This window comes from Solanum stenotomum, chromosome 8 (genome assembly GCF_019186545.1).
Source record: "Solanum stenotomum isolate F172 chromosome 8, ASM1918654v1, whole genome shotgun sequence".
NCBI lineage: Eukaryota > Viridiplantae > Streptophyta > Magnoliopsida > Solanales > Solanaceae > Solanum > Solanum stenotomum.
Window position 1 is genome coordinate 5,633,421 of NC_064289.1, and position 15,396 is coordinate 5,648,816.

At 36.6% G+C, this 15,396-nt stretch overlaps 5 protein-coding genes across 5 annotated transcripts; 1 reads left to right on the forward strand and 4 right to left on the reverse strand.

Annotated features, from left to right (window-relative positions):
• The first annotated feature begins 399 nt into the window (after nucleotides 1–399).
• LOC125874518 (uncharacterized) lies at nucleotides 400–3,641 on the forward strand. Its single transcript, XM_049555421.1, has 6 exons — nucleotides 400–547; nucleotides 640–748; nucleotides 1,082–1,884; nucleotides 2,039–2,150; nucleotides 3,046–3,141; nucleotides 3,222–3,641. The coding sequence occupies exons 1-6, from the start codon at nucleotides 486–488 to the stop codon at nucleotides 3,303–3,305; spliced, it is 1,266 nt and encodes a 421-aa protein (XP_049411378.1). The 5' UTR covers nucleotides 400–485; the 3' UTR covers nucleotides 3,306–3,641.
• A 681-nt stretch (nucleotides 3,642–4,322) lies between these two features.
• Nucleotides 4,323–5,847, reverse strand: LOC125874517 (ABC transporter B family member 14-like). Its single transcript, XM_049555420.1, has one exon. It carries the CDS (start codon nucleotides 5,837–5,839, stop codon nucleotides 4,340–4,342), a length of 1,500 nt encoding a protein of 499 aa, XP_049411377.1. The 5' UTR covers nucleotides 5,840–5,847; the 3' UTR covers nucleotides 4,323–4,339.
• A 22-nt stretch (nucleotides 5,848–5,869) lies between these two features.
• Nucleotides 5,870–6,613, reverse strand: LOC125872436 (ABC transporter B family member 20-like). The gene has a single exon (XM_049553162.1). It carries the CDS (start codon nucleotides 6,404–6,406, stop codon nucleotides 5,870–5,872), a length of 537 nt encoding a protein of 178 aa, XP_049409119.1. The 5' UTR covers nucleotides 6,407–6,613.
• On the reverse strand, nucleotides 6,457–10,947 carry LOC125872437 (ABC transporter B family member 19-like). The gene is made up of 7 exons (XM_049553163.1): nucleotides 10,666–10,947; nucleotides 10,456–10,510; nucleotides 10,136–10,329; nucleotides 9,092–9,351; nucleotides 8,671–8,984; nucleotides 8,265–8,488; nucleotides 6,457–6,810 (listed from the first exon to the last, which is right to left on the reverse strand). Exons 1-7 carry the CDS (start codon nucleotides 10,945–10,947, stop codon nucleotides 6,457–6,459), a joined length of 1,683 nt encoding a protein of 560 aa, XP_049409120.1.
• Nucleotides 10,948–13,360: 2,413 nt separating this feature from the next.
• Nucleotides 13,361–15,337, reverse strand: LOC125874519 (VAN3-binding protein-like). Its single transcript, XM_049555422.1, has 6 exons — nucleotides 15,122–15,337; nucleotides 14,794–14,901; nucleotides 14,178–14,574; nucleotides 13,984–14,091; nucleotides 13,687–13,788; nucleotides 13,361–13,575 (listed from the first exon to the last, which is right to left on the reverse strand). Exons 1-6 carry the CDS (start codon nucleotides 15,185–15,187, stop codon nucleotides 13,409–13,411), a joined length of 948 nt encoding a protein of 315 aa, XP_049411379.1. The 5' UTR covers nucleotides 15,188–15,337; the 3' UTR covers nucleotides 13,361–13,408.
• Between the last annotated feature and the right edge of the window lie 59 nt (nucleotides 15,338–15,396).

Genomic DNA, 15,396 nt, shown 5'->3' on the forward strand with positions numbered 1-15,396 from the left:
TTTTTTTTTCCTACTCAATATTTGATATTCACATTGAAACTCTAATTAATTCAAGTTCACGTCAGGTAACACTCAATTTATGAGGGAAGTGCTCGTTAACAAGACTTGAAATGATACATTCGATTAAAGATATCAACTCTTTGCCACCACAATCCTTGTTAGTTCAAGGCATTGATTTCAAACATTCGTGATAAGACATATATCTCCCTCCTTTTACATGTGACATGTTGACCGGACATAAAATTTATGAAAAGATAAAAAGAAAAATAATTCAAAATATATTGTCTAAACAGTAGTATAAATGTAATTAATTAATTAATTACTAGGACTAGGGTGTAGGAGTACTACTTAAAATTAAGTTCAAATTATTTTTTTCAAAAAAATTCAAAACTACGTCGCCCCCATAATAGGGTTTATAAAAAGAGGAAAACTGGGAAAGAGAAGAGTTTTCCCTCCACAATCCTTCTTATTCACGAAGCTCGATAATGGCCGATTTCTCAGTTTGCCCTATCTGTAATCTTAGAGTTCTCACCTTTGAACTCGAAAGGTGACTCTACTCTTATTGATTTTGTTATGTTCTAGCTCAATTTCTATTTTTTTTCTTTCGAGAAAGTTCTAAAATTGATGCGATTAATACAGGCACGCTAACAGTCACTTCGACGATGAAGATATTGACAAAGACTTCGAATTGGCTCAACAAATTGCTCTTGACCTTGCCCGTGCCCCTTCAAGTCCACCTTATATACCGGTACTCCTTTTTTTTTTCTCTTTGTAAATTATTCTGTTCTATATTATCTCATCAATCGCCGAGATTTAATATACCAGAGTACCAATTCTGATATTATCAACCTGCCTCCATAGAATTTTGGAGTCAAATTGGTACTCTTTTGGATGCAAATCATTAGAATTTTGGAAAAAAACAAGTTATAATATTTTGGGCTTTTTAAATTGGTATATTCTTGCTTAAAAAAAAAGACTTGTTACTGGAAAAAGGATAGAGGGTGATAAAAGATATTTAAAAGGTGTAGACTTTGTTTTTGTTAGCTCTAATTTTCTAAAGCCTTGTTTACCTGATTATCAGGTTGATGATGACATGCAGTGTGAAACTAGTTCTCAAAAGGATCGGGAGAGTAATTTTTTGAAGTCTGAGGCCAAAAATTGCAATCCTGGAGGGAAAGATATTGATGAAAAAGCAAGGATTTTATCTAGTGTGCACAGTAATGAAACCCGACCTCAGATTGTACAAGGGTTGATGGATTTGTTGAAGAACTGTTTAGAGTTGGAGACTGAAAAGGCCACCACTATTTTGTGTGGTAATGTTGATCATTTCCAAAGCAGCCATTCGGAGGATTTTGGGTGGGGTTGTGGCTGGCGTAATATCCAGATGCTTAGTTCTCACTTGCTTAAGCAACGGCGAGAAGCAAGGGAGGTCTTGTATGGAGGTTCTGGGTTTGTACCTGACATCCCTTCACTCCAAAGATGGCTTGAAATTGCTTGGAAAAGAGGATTTGATAAACAGGGCTCAGAAGACTTTGATCAAGCAATTTATGGCAAAAGAAATTGGATTGGAACTACAGAGTGTGCTACGCTCTTCCGTTCATTTGGCCTTCGTGCCAGGATAGTGGACTTTGTAAGCCGGGAGATAGACATTAGGTCAAGTGGAGTTGGTAAATGTGTGGGCAACATGGCACCTCAGGTTTATGGACCAATGGATAGATATCTGTCCAAAGGGAAAAATGTTGTATCCAAGGCTGTTCCGATTTCGTATGATGTAAAGGCTAAGCCTAAGGTCCAGCAGGCACTCATTGATTGGGTGTGGAATTACTTTGCTGACAATAAATCCAGGATATCCGGCAATCATGGTATCCTAGTCAGTCAAAAAGCGTAAGTGAATTTAGTCACTGACTGTATTTCCTTTATTAACTTGGATGTATGTGATAATCTTTACTTGTGCATAAATTTTCTTGGTTACCGATCTCTTCATTCATCATCATTCTCTTTTTGGTGATGGGGTCTCTTATAAGCTTCGTTGAAACAGGCCGTTGTACTTCCAGCATGATGGCCATTCAAGAACCATTGTTGGGATTCAAATGAAATGCCAGAGAAATGGACCGATGCAGTACAATCTATTGATCTTAGATCCAGGTCATGTAAGTATTTGCACATTTCATTCATAAGCAAGTCTTGTCCTCGAGGTTCTATTATTGCTTTGGTCTTTATGGCTTCCCTATATTGTCATATTTCTTTAAAGGTGTTTTGAGTCATCTCTGATGGCCATATTTGTATTATTCCTTGAAAAGTGTATGTGAAATCCATTGTCTCCCTTTCCGTAGTTAAATGGTCGTAATGACATTTTTTTTTGAACCGAAGATGTAAAAGCATATTATGTTAGATGGTGGGTGAGGATTTGGAAACTTGCCTTATGCTCCATAAGTTCTGTTATTGGCAATTGGCTTTCGTTGTTTAACCTGCTTATGTATAATTGGTTCCAGGACTAAGACTGTAAGGAATTTTAGACTCTTGCAGTAAATATATTGTTTAGGGTATTCTTACATTACCAGTCCATCTAAAAATATGTGGTCTAGAAAAGCACATATGAGAGATTTGTGATTGTGCGTGCTGCTCACCTTTAATAGAGTTGTGCTGCAAATGTGCACACTTATAAAAGGATCTCCATCAACTTGGTACAATCTGTTTCCTTTTTCGTTAGTTTTCATCACTTATGGTTAAAACATCATTTGGGATGGCTGATGTATGGGATAGTCATTGTAGTTAGTAAAATATTTTGTTTCTCCTCCCTCAATATTCTTGTTGAGATGTTGAAAAGAAATCTGACAATGCTGTTCCTTTCAAAGCTATTAATGCCTTTTCAAGTTGGGGAAAAAGCTATTAATGACTTCTGATTTTTATTGTTATTTTTACTCATAAGTTTTATCAAAGTATCAAATTGCATATTATCAGCTACAGGGTTATGTTACTTTTAGGGTATATCATGTATAATATCTCTAGATTACTTACCAAAAGTTCCACCATACCTTGTCTCAGACAACAGAGTCCCTGGCAAAATCTCTTAAAGGAAACTTCGGTTGGCAAAAGCTAATAAAAAGAGGTGTCCACACTCTGAAGAAGCCATTATATCAGGTTATATTGCATTTCAACCGTCTAACATTTAATTGTTTTTCCTTTTTTGTGTTATCAATAACATTTTATGTATCTTGCAGTTATGTTTTCTTGATCCTGGAATTGCTTCTGGGGAGGAGATTGAGAGCCTAAAGAATCTACACAGCATCCGTGTTGAAGCTTAGTCCTAAAATCTAAAGGATGTACAATATCCAACTAGAATTTCATACAGATATTTTAAAGGGGTGCTCTTAGCTTGCATGTAACAATTCTGTGTACAGTCATTTTGTTGATGAAATATAGGTTAACTGTTTTACCATATATTTTCTGCAAATATTAGCTACGGTGACCCTAAGCTCCTGTATCTATTAAAATGAGAAAAAGATTTGGGAGTTGGAGGTGTGTGTTAAGGTCCCTAGTACTGGATCAGTTAATGGACTATTAACGAGAAAGTCAGGCCGAAAACACAGGTTTGACCTTGTTTTGTTCCTTGACTCGGCTATGATTGCTGAATTTTGGCAATACATTGAAGGGAATTGCAGACATTGGAACTCATCAGAGAGCTCCCGATCTCTTCCGTTTATGGGAAATTTAACCTGCTCTCAGATAGAGGGGGTACAGAATGAGTTAACTCACTGGTTGAATAGCAAGAGTCCTAACAAAATAAATATAGGAAAAGTCCTAATTCACCTAGGAAAGTTCTATTTAGTGTTGTCAGAGGCGCTTAAGCCCTGTAGTGAGGCAAAACGTGTTGAGCGCTTCGCCTCGCTTAATGTGCACTTCGGTGTCCTCATCAAGGTTCTAATACATACTATTCCTTGCCAATGAGCCTCTTTAGAAGAGTGACACTAAACAAGTGATATTTCACTTTATTGTAATTTTTGTTCAATTTCTTTGTTCATATATTTTAATCTTAGACTAAACATAGATATTTGTATTTTTTCCTCCCGTTGTGTTTTTTTTTTTTCCATTAAAGCCCATGCTTTATTTGCGTTTTGAGCTTAAAGCCCCAGCAGACAGAGCTATTTTGCGCTTTTGCTTTTGATAACAGTGGTTCTATTTGAAACTAATTAAATAATTCAACACCTATCAATCCCATACTGGCCCTGTCTGGTTTTTTTTCTTCACCAAATGCAACAGTGTTATGACCAACAAATTAATAGTTTACATGATGGTGAATCCTAACTCTTACCTTTGATGCAATCAGCATACATCAATTCTATTTCTCCATACTTTGGAGCCTTACAAATCTTGAATAAACACCATCTGGTTCTGCCATCAGGTTTGAGTGGCTGCCCTTTTCCACAATCTTACCTTTGTCCATAACAACAATAGTATCTGAATTTATTACTGTGGAAAGCCTGTGAGCAACTGTGATCTGTGTCACTTTTGTGATCCCGGAGCTGTTTAGTTTCATTGATTCCAGTGCACTCACCACTGCCCTTTCAGACTCGGTATCTAAGGCACTTGTTGCTTCATCCAACAACATTATTCTGGGCTTTTTGAGCAAGGCCCTTGCTATTGCTACTCGCTGCTTTTGCCCTCCAGAAAGCTGAGAACCCTTCTCCCCAACAAGAGTGTCGTATCCATCAGGTAAGTTACTTATAAACTCGTGTATGTTTGCTGACATTGATACTTCCATTATCTCAGCTTCTGATGCTCTTTCACTCCCATAGCAGATATTTTCTCTAATTGAGCAGCTAAACAGGAGTGGCTCCTGCTGTACCAATCCAATCTGTGCCCTCAACTTTCTAAGGTTGTAATCTCTTATATCCTTGCCATCAATCAGAACTTTTCCCTCATTCGTATCATAGAATCTCAGTAACAATGCTACAATTGAAGATTTTCCAGCTCCACTTTCCCCAACAAGTGCCACCTTTAATCCGGCTTCAATTTGTAGACTGAAATTGTTGAGAACTGTTACTTCCCGTCTTGATGGGTAACAAAATTGGACATTTAGGAACTCAATTTCTCCTTTGATGGTTTCGGGTTTGGAAATATCTGGCATGTCTGGTACAATTTCTGTGCTACGGTCAAGGATTTGGAATACAGGTTTTAGTACTTCTATGGCTGATATTACAGTGGGTATCAGTGTCCATAGTTCTGTAATTGAGGGTACAGTGAGGGAAAATATCTGGTATGCCCTTATCCCATTCTCAAAGCTGGCTTGATTCCTGTCGACAAGAATTGTTGTGTACCATAAGGCAACTGCATGAGCTATGTTCCATAGGCAGAGAGAGATGCCTTGAATAATTCCAAATTTTATGCTTTCTGACTTGCCTTTCCTAAGTGGTCGCTTTAAGGACAGTTTAGCCTTCTGAAGTATCTGTTCCTCGTGGCAAAAAGATGCAACAGTTTTTATATTAGTGGCAGATTCAGAAGTTAGGGTAACAAGTTCGGAATGTGCTAGACTACTATCACCAGAAAATCCTTTAGCTGACTTTGCTTGAATGAGGCCACCGATGAAGTGGCATGGCATCACCGCCCAGGCTACCAGACCCATTCTCCAATTAACTTTCATGCTGACAGTTGTTGCAATCAATATGGACGAAATGCACTGGACAATGACGGACATGCGGTCAGATATTATGATCTTCACTGTGGATGTGTCACTGGCTATCTTTGATGTAAGTGATCCAATACTATTTTCGGGCTTTTCAAACCAAGCTAATTCATTTCGTAGTGTGGCTGCAAACAGTTTTTGAAATGTGATAAGCATCAACTTTTATATAGGGGACAAAATTGAATGTTAAATATGCATCGAGAAAAGAGAAAATGGAAGAAAAAAGAAACATAGATTGATGGATCTGATCTTCCAGGAATGTATAAGTAGGATACCTGTGTACAAAGCTTGCCTTAGATTTGTCATGGCCTTTTCTCCAATTACTCCAAATAAGTAGTGCTGCAAAGTGTGGGCAAACAAAGAAACCACTCCAATTGAAGCAAATATTGCTGAATACAGAGCTACTTTCTCCTTTGAATCAGGATGATAATATGCCACTCCTATTGTTATGATGAAGAACCCAAAAACAGGTTTAGAGATGCCTGCAAAAGCTGCTGCTAAGGAGCCAATAGTAGTCTTTATGATCTCTTTCTCATTCAAGCCAAACCAGATTCTGAAAAATATGTGTCTCTCTTTTCTTCGGATCTGCTCCTTCTCAGGAAGATCCTTAAGCTCTCTTTTGCTTTCATTGGGCTCACCAGGTTGCGTATGGTCCTGAGATGAATCCTCTTGTATGGAAAGAACTTTTCTATTTGTAGCCTCCAACCTATCAATTAAATGCATTTCATTATCAATTAACCAGTCTGATTGTAATGATGAATATGGTATTGAGTTTAATCTAACCTAGTTTGACAATCTTGCGTGATGCTCTGCATGCTAAATAGCCTGTTGTAGAATATACTTGTATCTAAGAGGTTATTATGTGTTCCTGTTTCCACAATTTTCCCATCCTCAACAATAGCTATCATGTCTGCATTTACAATAGTTGACATTCTGTGTGCAATTAAGATGACTGTTCTGCCTTGTGCTGCTGTCTCCAGTGCTTCTTGAACTTGTTTCTCTGACTCTGTGTCAAGTGCACTGGTGGCCTCATCAAGCAAAAGAATAGGAGGATTTTTTAAAATTGCTCTTGCTATTGCAATTCTCTGTTTCTGTCCACCTGATAGTTGGAGACCCCTTTGCCCTACCTAGAGTAGGACATTTTAACAAGAAAACTAACTCAGCATGCTTCAATTTTTTCATGGAAGCTTTGCTATACAAGAATCAAGGCGTAGTTTCAGATGTACTTTGATCATGCTACAACTACTTTCCTTTCGACTTATCATATGCTTGGAGATGACAGAGGAGCAGTAAAGTATTTTAGCTATTAGAGACGGAAGAATTTAGAATCCTCAATTTAGGGTATTTGGCTCTTGATTTCCTATAGCAGCAATTAGTTTTTTATTATTAATTGTATTCTGCTGTTAGTTTTCAATTTACTATTTTAGGGGCTTTATTACATGAGTTACCCTCGTTTGTTATCAAATTGTCATATCTTATGTCACTTAGTACTTTTAGTACCGGATGTAGTAGCCTGCTGTTCTTGTTTGCCTTCTTTCATTGTCCTTCTGTGCCAAACTGAATAAGCAACAGGACTTTCAGGTGATCTTAACAAATGCTTTCTTGAGGAAATGGTTATACTGCAGGCTGCAAGCTGAAACTGGTGTTCATGGAATTATATTGGTTCACTTGAATAGTATATCTACTGTGAGAGGAGGAAAGCAATGTGTTTGCATTCTTCTACTTTAACATTCTCTTATGTTTAATGTTTCGAAAAGGATTTTCCAGACAAGTCATTTTGCCTTGAATCAGGTAAAGGCATGAGACTTGCTAGGTGCACACTTTTTTCTTTTCCCAGATGCTCTCTATCCTGTGATGTGCCTTTCGGTCTCCTTTTTGTTTCCAGTGGTGGAGAAGCAGAAAACCCTTCTTTCTTAGATAGTGAGTATAATTATTATTGCTATTAATTTTGACAGTGAGGTGTGTGGTTGGCTGTAGGAAGAGTTAGGAGAGGTAGAGGTAGGCTGAAGAAGAACTGGCGGAGGTGATTAGATAAAACATGCCACAACTTCAGCTTACTGAGTACATGACCTTTAGATAGGAAGGTATAGTGGTTCAGAATTAGGGTATAAGGGTAGTAGGTAATCGGGTGTTGTACTACTTCTAGTAATATGATTTAGGTATCACATAGTTTCTTTTCCTTCAATGTGTATTAATATTCGTAGCTGCACTTATTTTGTTATCTCTTTTTTTTTTGCCTAAATTTCTTGCATTGGCTAAATTTCTTTTGCGCTGAGGCTCTATCGAAAACAGCCTCTCTATCTCACAAAGGTAGAGGTAAGGTCCGCGTTCATTCTACCCTCTCCAGACCCCACTTGTGGGATTACACTGGGTATGTTGTATTATTATCAACTTTCCTGTTCCTTCCAGCTTGATTCTGCCCATAACTCCATGACTAGAGAAAATCTAATCATTCATTCTATTGGAAATATACGGAACTGAATACCACAAACTAAGTAGACAGTTATGTATCTTTTTTTTTTCTTTATAGAATTAGCCTAATGAAACAGTTGGTCATGTATATGAGTGATAATGGTCTGACCTCTGTTAGATATTGATCCGGTAGCTGGGATATGAAAGAATGTGCATTTGCCAACAAGGCAGCTCTTTCAATCTGTTGATCATTTGCGTTAACATTTCCCATCTTAATGTTGTCTTTGATGCTGCCAGCAAATAGAGATGGCTCCTGCGAAACTACTCCTATGTTTCTCCTAAGAAACTTCAAATCAAGATCTTTGATGTTGTGGTTGTCAAGGAGAATCTCACCTGATGGTTTTCATACTGAGTGAGTTTTTCAATTCTTGTGTAATTTACCTATTGTATTTGATTGATGCAGTATGAACATTATGAAGCTTTTAGACATTTACATGTGAAACTTTCTTTTGTTATAGATGCTTCTGCAAATTCAGCAACTAAAAGTAATGATTAATAATTAATTTTTGACCAACCTCTCACGGGATCATAAAATCTCATTAGTAGTGACATGATGGTGCTTTTACCACACCCACTACTTCCAACAAGTGCCACTACTTTTCCTGCTGGAATTGACAAAGAAAACCCTTGAAGAACTAACTTCTCCTGCCGTGATGGATAAGCGAAGTGTACATCCCGTATGTTGATATTGCCATCTATTACTTCAAATGTCATCCCTCCGGAGTCGGCATCTATAGTGGGTTTTCTGTCAATCATCTGGAAAACTTCCTTTCCTGCTGCTTTTGCTTGATTGAAGATTTGTATATCTGGTGCAGCATACGTAAGTGATCTGAAATTTGAAAAATAAAAACTCATCTGGTTGCTGTTTTAAGGTACTTGAGTTTCTTCTTCATAATATGAAGAATCTGTTGAAGAATATGAGGTTTTTGCTCTTACATTGCTCCAAACAGAATACTCATAACTGCAGCTATGACATCTCCTCCTGTTGATCTCTTGGCTGTTACAACAACAGCTCCCACCCATACAATAAGAGACCACGAAGCGAAAGTTATAGTCTGGAACGTGCCTGTTCCAAGACCTTTTATAAATGCTTCTTTCTTGCTTATCCTCATTTGTCTCTCTATGCAATCTGAGAAGGATTTGATTGATAAATTTTCTCCAACAAAAGCAAATACAGTTCTGATCTGGGAGATCGTCTGTCATAGAGCATCAGATACTCAATATGAATAAATTGTTATTTGATATTGCAAAATAAGATTGGCAATCAGACTATGCGTTATAACATGAAATTGCTATTGAAGAAATTGCTATAACTTGTCACCTCTTCTACCATTGATGTGGCCTCTGACAGGTATGCCATTTTTATATTTGAAATCTCACTCATTCTCTTTGTGTAACTGGCGCCAGTTAACATTATCAGTGGGACAACTATTAAGGATAGGAGAGACACTTCCCAGCAGGATACGAATGCAATCAAGACTCCAGAACCAAATGTTGCAATGCATGATAGAAAATGTCCCAACTGTCACGTGAAAAGAAGAAATGTTAGGTATAAATGGATATTATAGATTGTAAATTAGATATTCATGAACTTCTGGATGTGCACGATGTTACAAGTTTTTTTTTTTTGTTAATCAAATTTTCCACCTACTATTGGACAGTCTTTGAACTCGATTTTGTATGACAGGCAACTGGTGCCGGTACGAGGAAGCATCTTTGAGAATTAACTGTATCTCATTTGGGGAAGGGAGGGCTTCTTGAGTTGTTAAAGCTACTGATTATGAGGGTGCTCGAGTAGTTATTTATTCACGTTTATGAGCTCGAAATTGCCAAAAGTTTGTTTTACGCCTTATAAGCACTTTAGAGTTTAGGTTGTTTACTCACTCCTGCTACCTTTCATTTCCAATAGTCTTCTCTTTGTAAAGATGTTTCTTAACTCAAATTTTTGGTAAATGCTTTGAAGCTAACAATAATGTTTACAGGGATGAGCTTATGCACCTTCTCTCCGATGGTGTCCTGTATGAGTGACATGTGGCTGCTTATGCCAGTAAGTACTTTGCCAGTAGTTAACTCTGTATCAAATGCCCCAATATCCTGTCTTAGCACTGCACTTAGAAATTTCAGTCTCAAACGTGCTACTTGTCTTTGACTAGCGTACATCCAGCATCCTATCTCTGCATATTCCACATTAGCACTTTTTAAGTTCAAAATTTATGGAGTTGAGTTTCTACTGTTCCAAATCAGTGATATTTTGAGTCTTGATCATTGAAACTTTAGTATGATAGTAGTAAGGTAGTTACCTAGCACTCCAGCAGGAAATGTTGCGAAGGCCATATACCAGACATATGGGACGACCTGAAATTAAGTGTAAGCAAAACAGCTGAGTTAAGACCCTTCTCCAAGTGAATATGTATTACACTTCCAAATACTTTTGTTTCAACTTTTTAACTTCAAATATTGTCCGAACGCCTACTTCATGATTTTGGATGTGCCAGTAAAGTTAGTTATACCTTTTTGAGTGCTCTAACCATAGCTGCTGTGTCATCAATGTTGTTTCCAAATGCATCAAGGGCTTTGCCTAGCAAATAATAGCCAACAGGCTGGGCAAGTCCATGGACAATGGAACCCAATGTCCCCAAAGCCATGAGTGTCCAGTCAAGTGCATCTGCTTCACTTAGTAGTTTGTGAAATGGCAAAGTCTCAGACGTTGCCTTCTTAGTTGCATCATCCGCGTCCTCAGCTTTTTCTCTCTGCTCATCGTGATCATCAATGGCTTCTCTAACTTGAGCCATCTTTCTTTCTGTTGCTTTCATGCAAACGTACTTGCACTATTTATATGCATGTGTTTTAACATATATTGAATACAAACATGTAGTTAATAACGTCCACGAGGAATATATGCTGGGATATACCTAAGGAAATAATATACAAATATAGTAATCGATCGTGTTGTCTAACCTTATATATTATGGTATAAACACAGATTAATTAGTATGAGTTGTTGTCAAGTAGTGTTGGATCATTATATATTAATCAATATTCTATTAACTAGCATGAGATTATCGACAAAAGAGTTTAGTCTAAGCAACTTTGTTTATTTTTTTAGTCGAAGTCTGAGGATTATTCAGTTATAATGTTTTCAATTTTCTTTAAGATTGAGTCATTGGACCAAGCCTCTCATGTAACTGAGGAATCCAAGAAGCTAGTTCCCATAGTTATGCGTCATCTGCTATATATTCGTTATTCTGCGGTATATTCTATGAAGTATAATTGGTTTCCCTTGTTTTGATTAACGTAATTACAAATATATTAGTGTGACAATTTAAATCGATTGAGTGTTATTTTGATTCAATAATGTCACTTTGGGGGTAAGGTCTAGCAGAAACAACCTCTCTATCTAATGAAGATAGGGATAAGGTCTCCGTACATTTTGCTTAATTCAGACTTCACTTGGACATGTTTTTCAAGTTCATGGTATCAATGGCCTTAGCATATGCAAATACGAGATAATAATAAGATACAATAATCTTTAGACAACATAGAAATATACATTAATAAGTAAAAATATCATTCCCAATTATTTGCAATTGACAGCTGAATATCTATTATAACTGTAAAGTTTTTGAATATAAACATTTTTCTCTACACAGAGATTTGTATGTTTGTATACTTAACATCTATTGGTTTGAAATCTTAGATCCTGTCAGGATTTTTTTACAAAATATTTTTATTTCAGCTCTTATTGATTTGAATACAAATACTTCATCCGTTTCAATTTATGTGAAATAGTTTGACTTGACATGATATTAGAAAAAAAGAAAGAAAGGTTTTGAAACTTGTGAAAAGAAAATAGAATATGAAACACTTGCGTTGTTCTTAATAGTTCATTGGCTATTGGGAATTAAGGGTTACCCATCTGATTGTCTTTAGTAGTTATAAGCAAGTGCAAGGTGGTACAGAGGACAAATAGTTTAGTACCACTAGCAAAGGCTAATGTAGACGAGATTAGGATTTTAATTTTATGAATTCAACTTTTAAAGCTTTTAGTATTGAATTGTTATATTTCTAAAATGCTTTAATGAAGCAAAAGTATTTTTCAAAAAAACATATAAAACTCTCTAGCGAACAAAGCTAATAAACAAACTTTAAATAAAAAGAACATAATGACCATTGTTTTGGATGGATTCCACTGTATTATTGCTTTGTATTAGGAAATTAATTATGTCATCGAATTACTAATTCTAATATAAAACAAGTACTAAGTGACAATAACCGGACCTTCTGTTTATTTAATAATTTACACTGTAAATCATAGAAAACGTCAACGTTTATGAATAATGTTCTTGATTTCGATTCATGAGAGGTGAGGCGAACTCAAGATTTGAAGATAGAGGACATCACTATCTCGTGAGGTAAAGTCAAGGCTTCAATCAATGCACTAAAACAAGTTCTGATTATGAGAATGCATAATTAAATAAATGATCTTTTCTTAGACTATCTATACATATTACCCTTATATATCCCAAAAAAAGAAGAAGTTGTGAGGTTCACATACACCTTCATAGTACCATGTGGGTCTGCCTGACCGCCTCTGACGTTTATAAATAGTTTTCATTTTTGTGAAAATATTCTACAAAAAGTTACATATATAATTAACTCAAAAAAGGTTTTCAATCTCTAACATCTATGAAGATTGAAGGTTATGGAAAGTATTCATAAATATTCAATACGATATCATAGATCTGGAGTCTTATCACCACTTACTTACAACAAATTTCACGTATTTAATCGAATAATAAAAATAAATTACCCCTATCTGAAGGGGTTAATTGAGTATCTCATCTCTAACTATTTAACCAATCAATCTTTGTTGTTGTATGCAGTAAAATTAAAAGGCCAATTGAGCTTTGAATTATGTGACAGGTAGTAGAGGCTACAAGTATGCAGAGGTGGAGCTAGACGTAGTTCGATCAAATCTAATAACTTTAGTTCAAATCCTATATTTGTATTAAGAAAGTCATTAATTAAATATGTGCAAAAATTTAATTAGAACGGATCAGTTACTAACACATGATGTCACTATATGTTTTCAAATTTAGAACGCATAAAGTTCAAATCTTGGCTCCATCTCTGGTAATAGGTATCCATTAGAATTATGTTTGATGAGAAATATGTAGCATGCATTCTTTTGGATACATTCTTGGTTTTGTCTGTATGACATAACATTTTTGTACAATATATCAGACCTCTTTCTCAAGAGGATCTTTGCTTCTTTAAGACACCTGAAATGGTAGATATCCAGATGCTAGATTGCATTTCATCTTCGAAAAGAAGCTTGATGATTCCATTGTTCGTCCTCAAGCTAACAAAGTACTTGTCTTGAGCCTCCAAACATTCTTTTATGATGTTGATCAGCTTGTCTGGACAACAGTAAGGTTTTTTTAATATTATGAGTTTTTTAATAATAATGCCTAAAAAGGAGAGAAGCATCAAGTTTTGAGGCAATAAATAGAAACTGAATAGAAAATTACATTCTTTTGAAGCTCTTAGAGTTCCAAAGTACTTCCTTTTGAGGCTCAGTATCAGTTGGTTTTGCTTCAAGTGTAGGGTCACCCATTTGTCCTCTTTATGTCCTGTGATGTAATAAACAAAACATATTTAGGCGGTGTAGTCCCACAAGTGAGGTCTAGAAAGGATAGAGTGTACGCAGACCTTACCCCTACCTCGTGGAGGTAGAGAGTCTGTGTTTCTGAAAGACCCTCGGCTCAAGTGCTAAATCACCTATCTGCATCTCCTATAAGAAAATTTTCAGGAGATTTGATTCTTACCTGAGGGCATTATTATCCATATTCGGGCGCCTGCAGTGAGCATCTCTGGGATCCTAGGAGAGGAATCCTCTATGGCTCTCGATTTAAGAATTGCAGCTCCTCGTAAACCTAGTAAACAAGCATTAAGCTGCCATCATTTAGAACGAACGCTAATGTAACAAAAAAAACAGAAATATATATGTGTTTAGTATTACATGTGGCTGCTGTTGCTGTGACTGCAATCATATCCATTGGAGTTTGGATGGCCAGGCCAGAATTGACTGCAGATGCAACCTGAGCTCTTCCTGCTCCAAGAGATTCCGCTGCCTCAGCACATACCGTAGTCATCAGAGCAGCTGCTGAAGCAACTACATTACCTATATTGTGGCTCCATTTTCCTTCCCTTTCATAATTGATATGGTGCGAGTCTCGTATTTCTGAGCTGCTATTGCTAGCAAAGCCAGCAATACCTGAAGCAAGCTGTGTGAGAGAAAGTACAGCATGTAGTTTTGCTGTTTGTAATCGGAGTTTCTCTTTCTTCTCTTGATCTGATCTAAACAACCAAAATGGAGATTTACTTTTTAGCCATCCCTTCATGTGATGCAAGTCCACCTATCATATGAAAAAGCATGAGTACAACATTAGAGACTCGATTTCATCAACTCCGTGCAATAGTTATAGCTTGACATTCTAATTAGTAACTAACAGCCAAGACTGCTGGTGAGACCTTTTATAAATGAAGTCATTGTTCTGTTATCATTTTTTGTAGTGGATGCTTCAACGTGTCGGTTTTGGGGGTAGGGGTGGTGGAAAGAGTTTGTGATTGATCACCTTAATATACTGTTTATTGGTAAAAGCTCTGTTGCTTGAACTGTCCAGTATTTCCTCATCTTGTTCTTCATAACCCTCTTTGCCTGCCGCGTCTTTCAACAAGAGATTCTGCAAAAGCAGAGAACTCTGTTAAGGGTGTTTATAATTCCAGTTTTGAATCAACATTATTATGCATGTTCAAGCAAGGCACCAATTCTCATAAGAGAGGGGAATGTAAACTACAGTAATTGCTATTAGCTTTTCATTTGAAACGGATATGTTTGACGATTAACAATCTTTAATCATCAGTCATGCTTCTAACTGATATAGCAGAATGTTGGTTTCTTACACTTGATGAAAACATTTGCAGGAGATCACTAGAAGATGGACTCCACGGTCGACTCAAAAACTCCATTGCATTGGCAGGGCTGCTAGGTATCTCTGATGCTTGATTATAACAAGTGAAATTATTTTTGCTAATTGGCTCGAAACACCTTCTAGTTCTTGTCAGAATTCTGTTCTTTGACTTACCCTTTTAACACAAAAAAATATACAGAAACGCGATCAGAAATCCTGTAAATCACTAACAACAACAAAAATAGAAGTGAAAAAAAACTCACATTG

Excerpts from the sequence above, each read along its gene's own strand:
- LOC125874518 (XM_049555421.1), top strand. The coding sequence starts at position 486 with ATGGCCGATTTCTCAGTTTGCCCTATCTGTAATCTTAGAGTTCTCACC. Across the intron at positions 749-1,081 it reads CAAGTCCACCTTATATACCG|GTTGATGATGACATGCAGTG; the intron begins GTACTCCTTTTT and ends CCTGATTATCAG. Across the intron at positions 2,151-3,045 it reads TGATCTTAGATCCAGGTCAT|ACAACAGAGTCCCTGGCAAA; the intron begins GTAAGTATTTGC and ends ACCTTGTCTCAG.
- LOC125874519 (XM_049555422.1), bottom strand. The coding sequence starts at position 15,187 with ATGGAGTTTTTGAGTCGACCGTGGAGTCCATCTTCTAGTGATCTCCTG. Across the intron at positions 14,575-14,793 it reads CCAATAAACAGTATATTAAG|GTGGACTTGCATCACATGAA; the intron begins GTGATCAATCAC and ends TTCATATGATAG. Across the intron at positions 13,576-13,686 it reads TCTAAGAGCTTCAAAAGAAT|ACAAGCTGATCAACATCATA; the intron begins GTAATTTTCTAT and ends ACTGTTGTCCAG.
- LOC125874517 (XM_049555420.1), bottom strand. The coding sequence starts at position 5,839 with ATGCTTATCACATTTCAAAAACTGTTTGCAGCCACACTACGAAATGAA.
- LOC125872437 (XM_049553163.1), bottom strand. The coding sequence starts at position 10,947 with ATGGCTCAAGTTAGAGAAGCCATTGATGATCACGATGAGCAGAGAGAA. Across the intron at positions 9,352-10,135 it reads AGGTGCATAAGCTCATCCCT|ACGATCTCCCAGATCAGAAC; the intron begins GTAAACATTATT and ends GCTCTATGACAG. Across the intron at positions 8,985-9,091 it reads AGTATTCTGTTTGGAGCAAT|ATCACTTACGTATGCTGCAC; the intron begins GTAAGAGCAAAA and ends TTCAAATTTCAG.
- LOC125872436 (XM_049553162.1), bottom strand. The coding sequence starts at position 6,406 with ATGCATTTAATTGATAGGTTGGAGGCTACAAATAGAAAAGTTCTTTCC.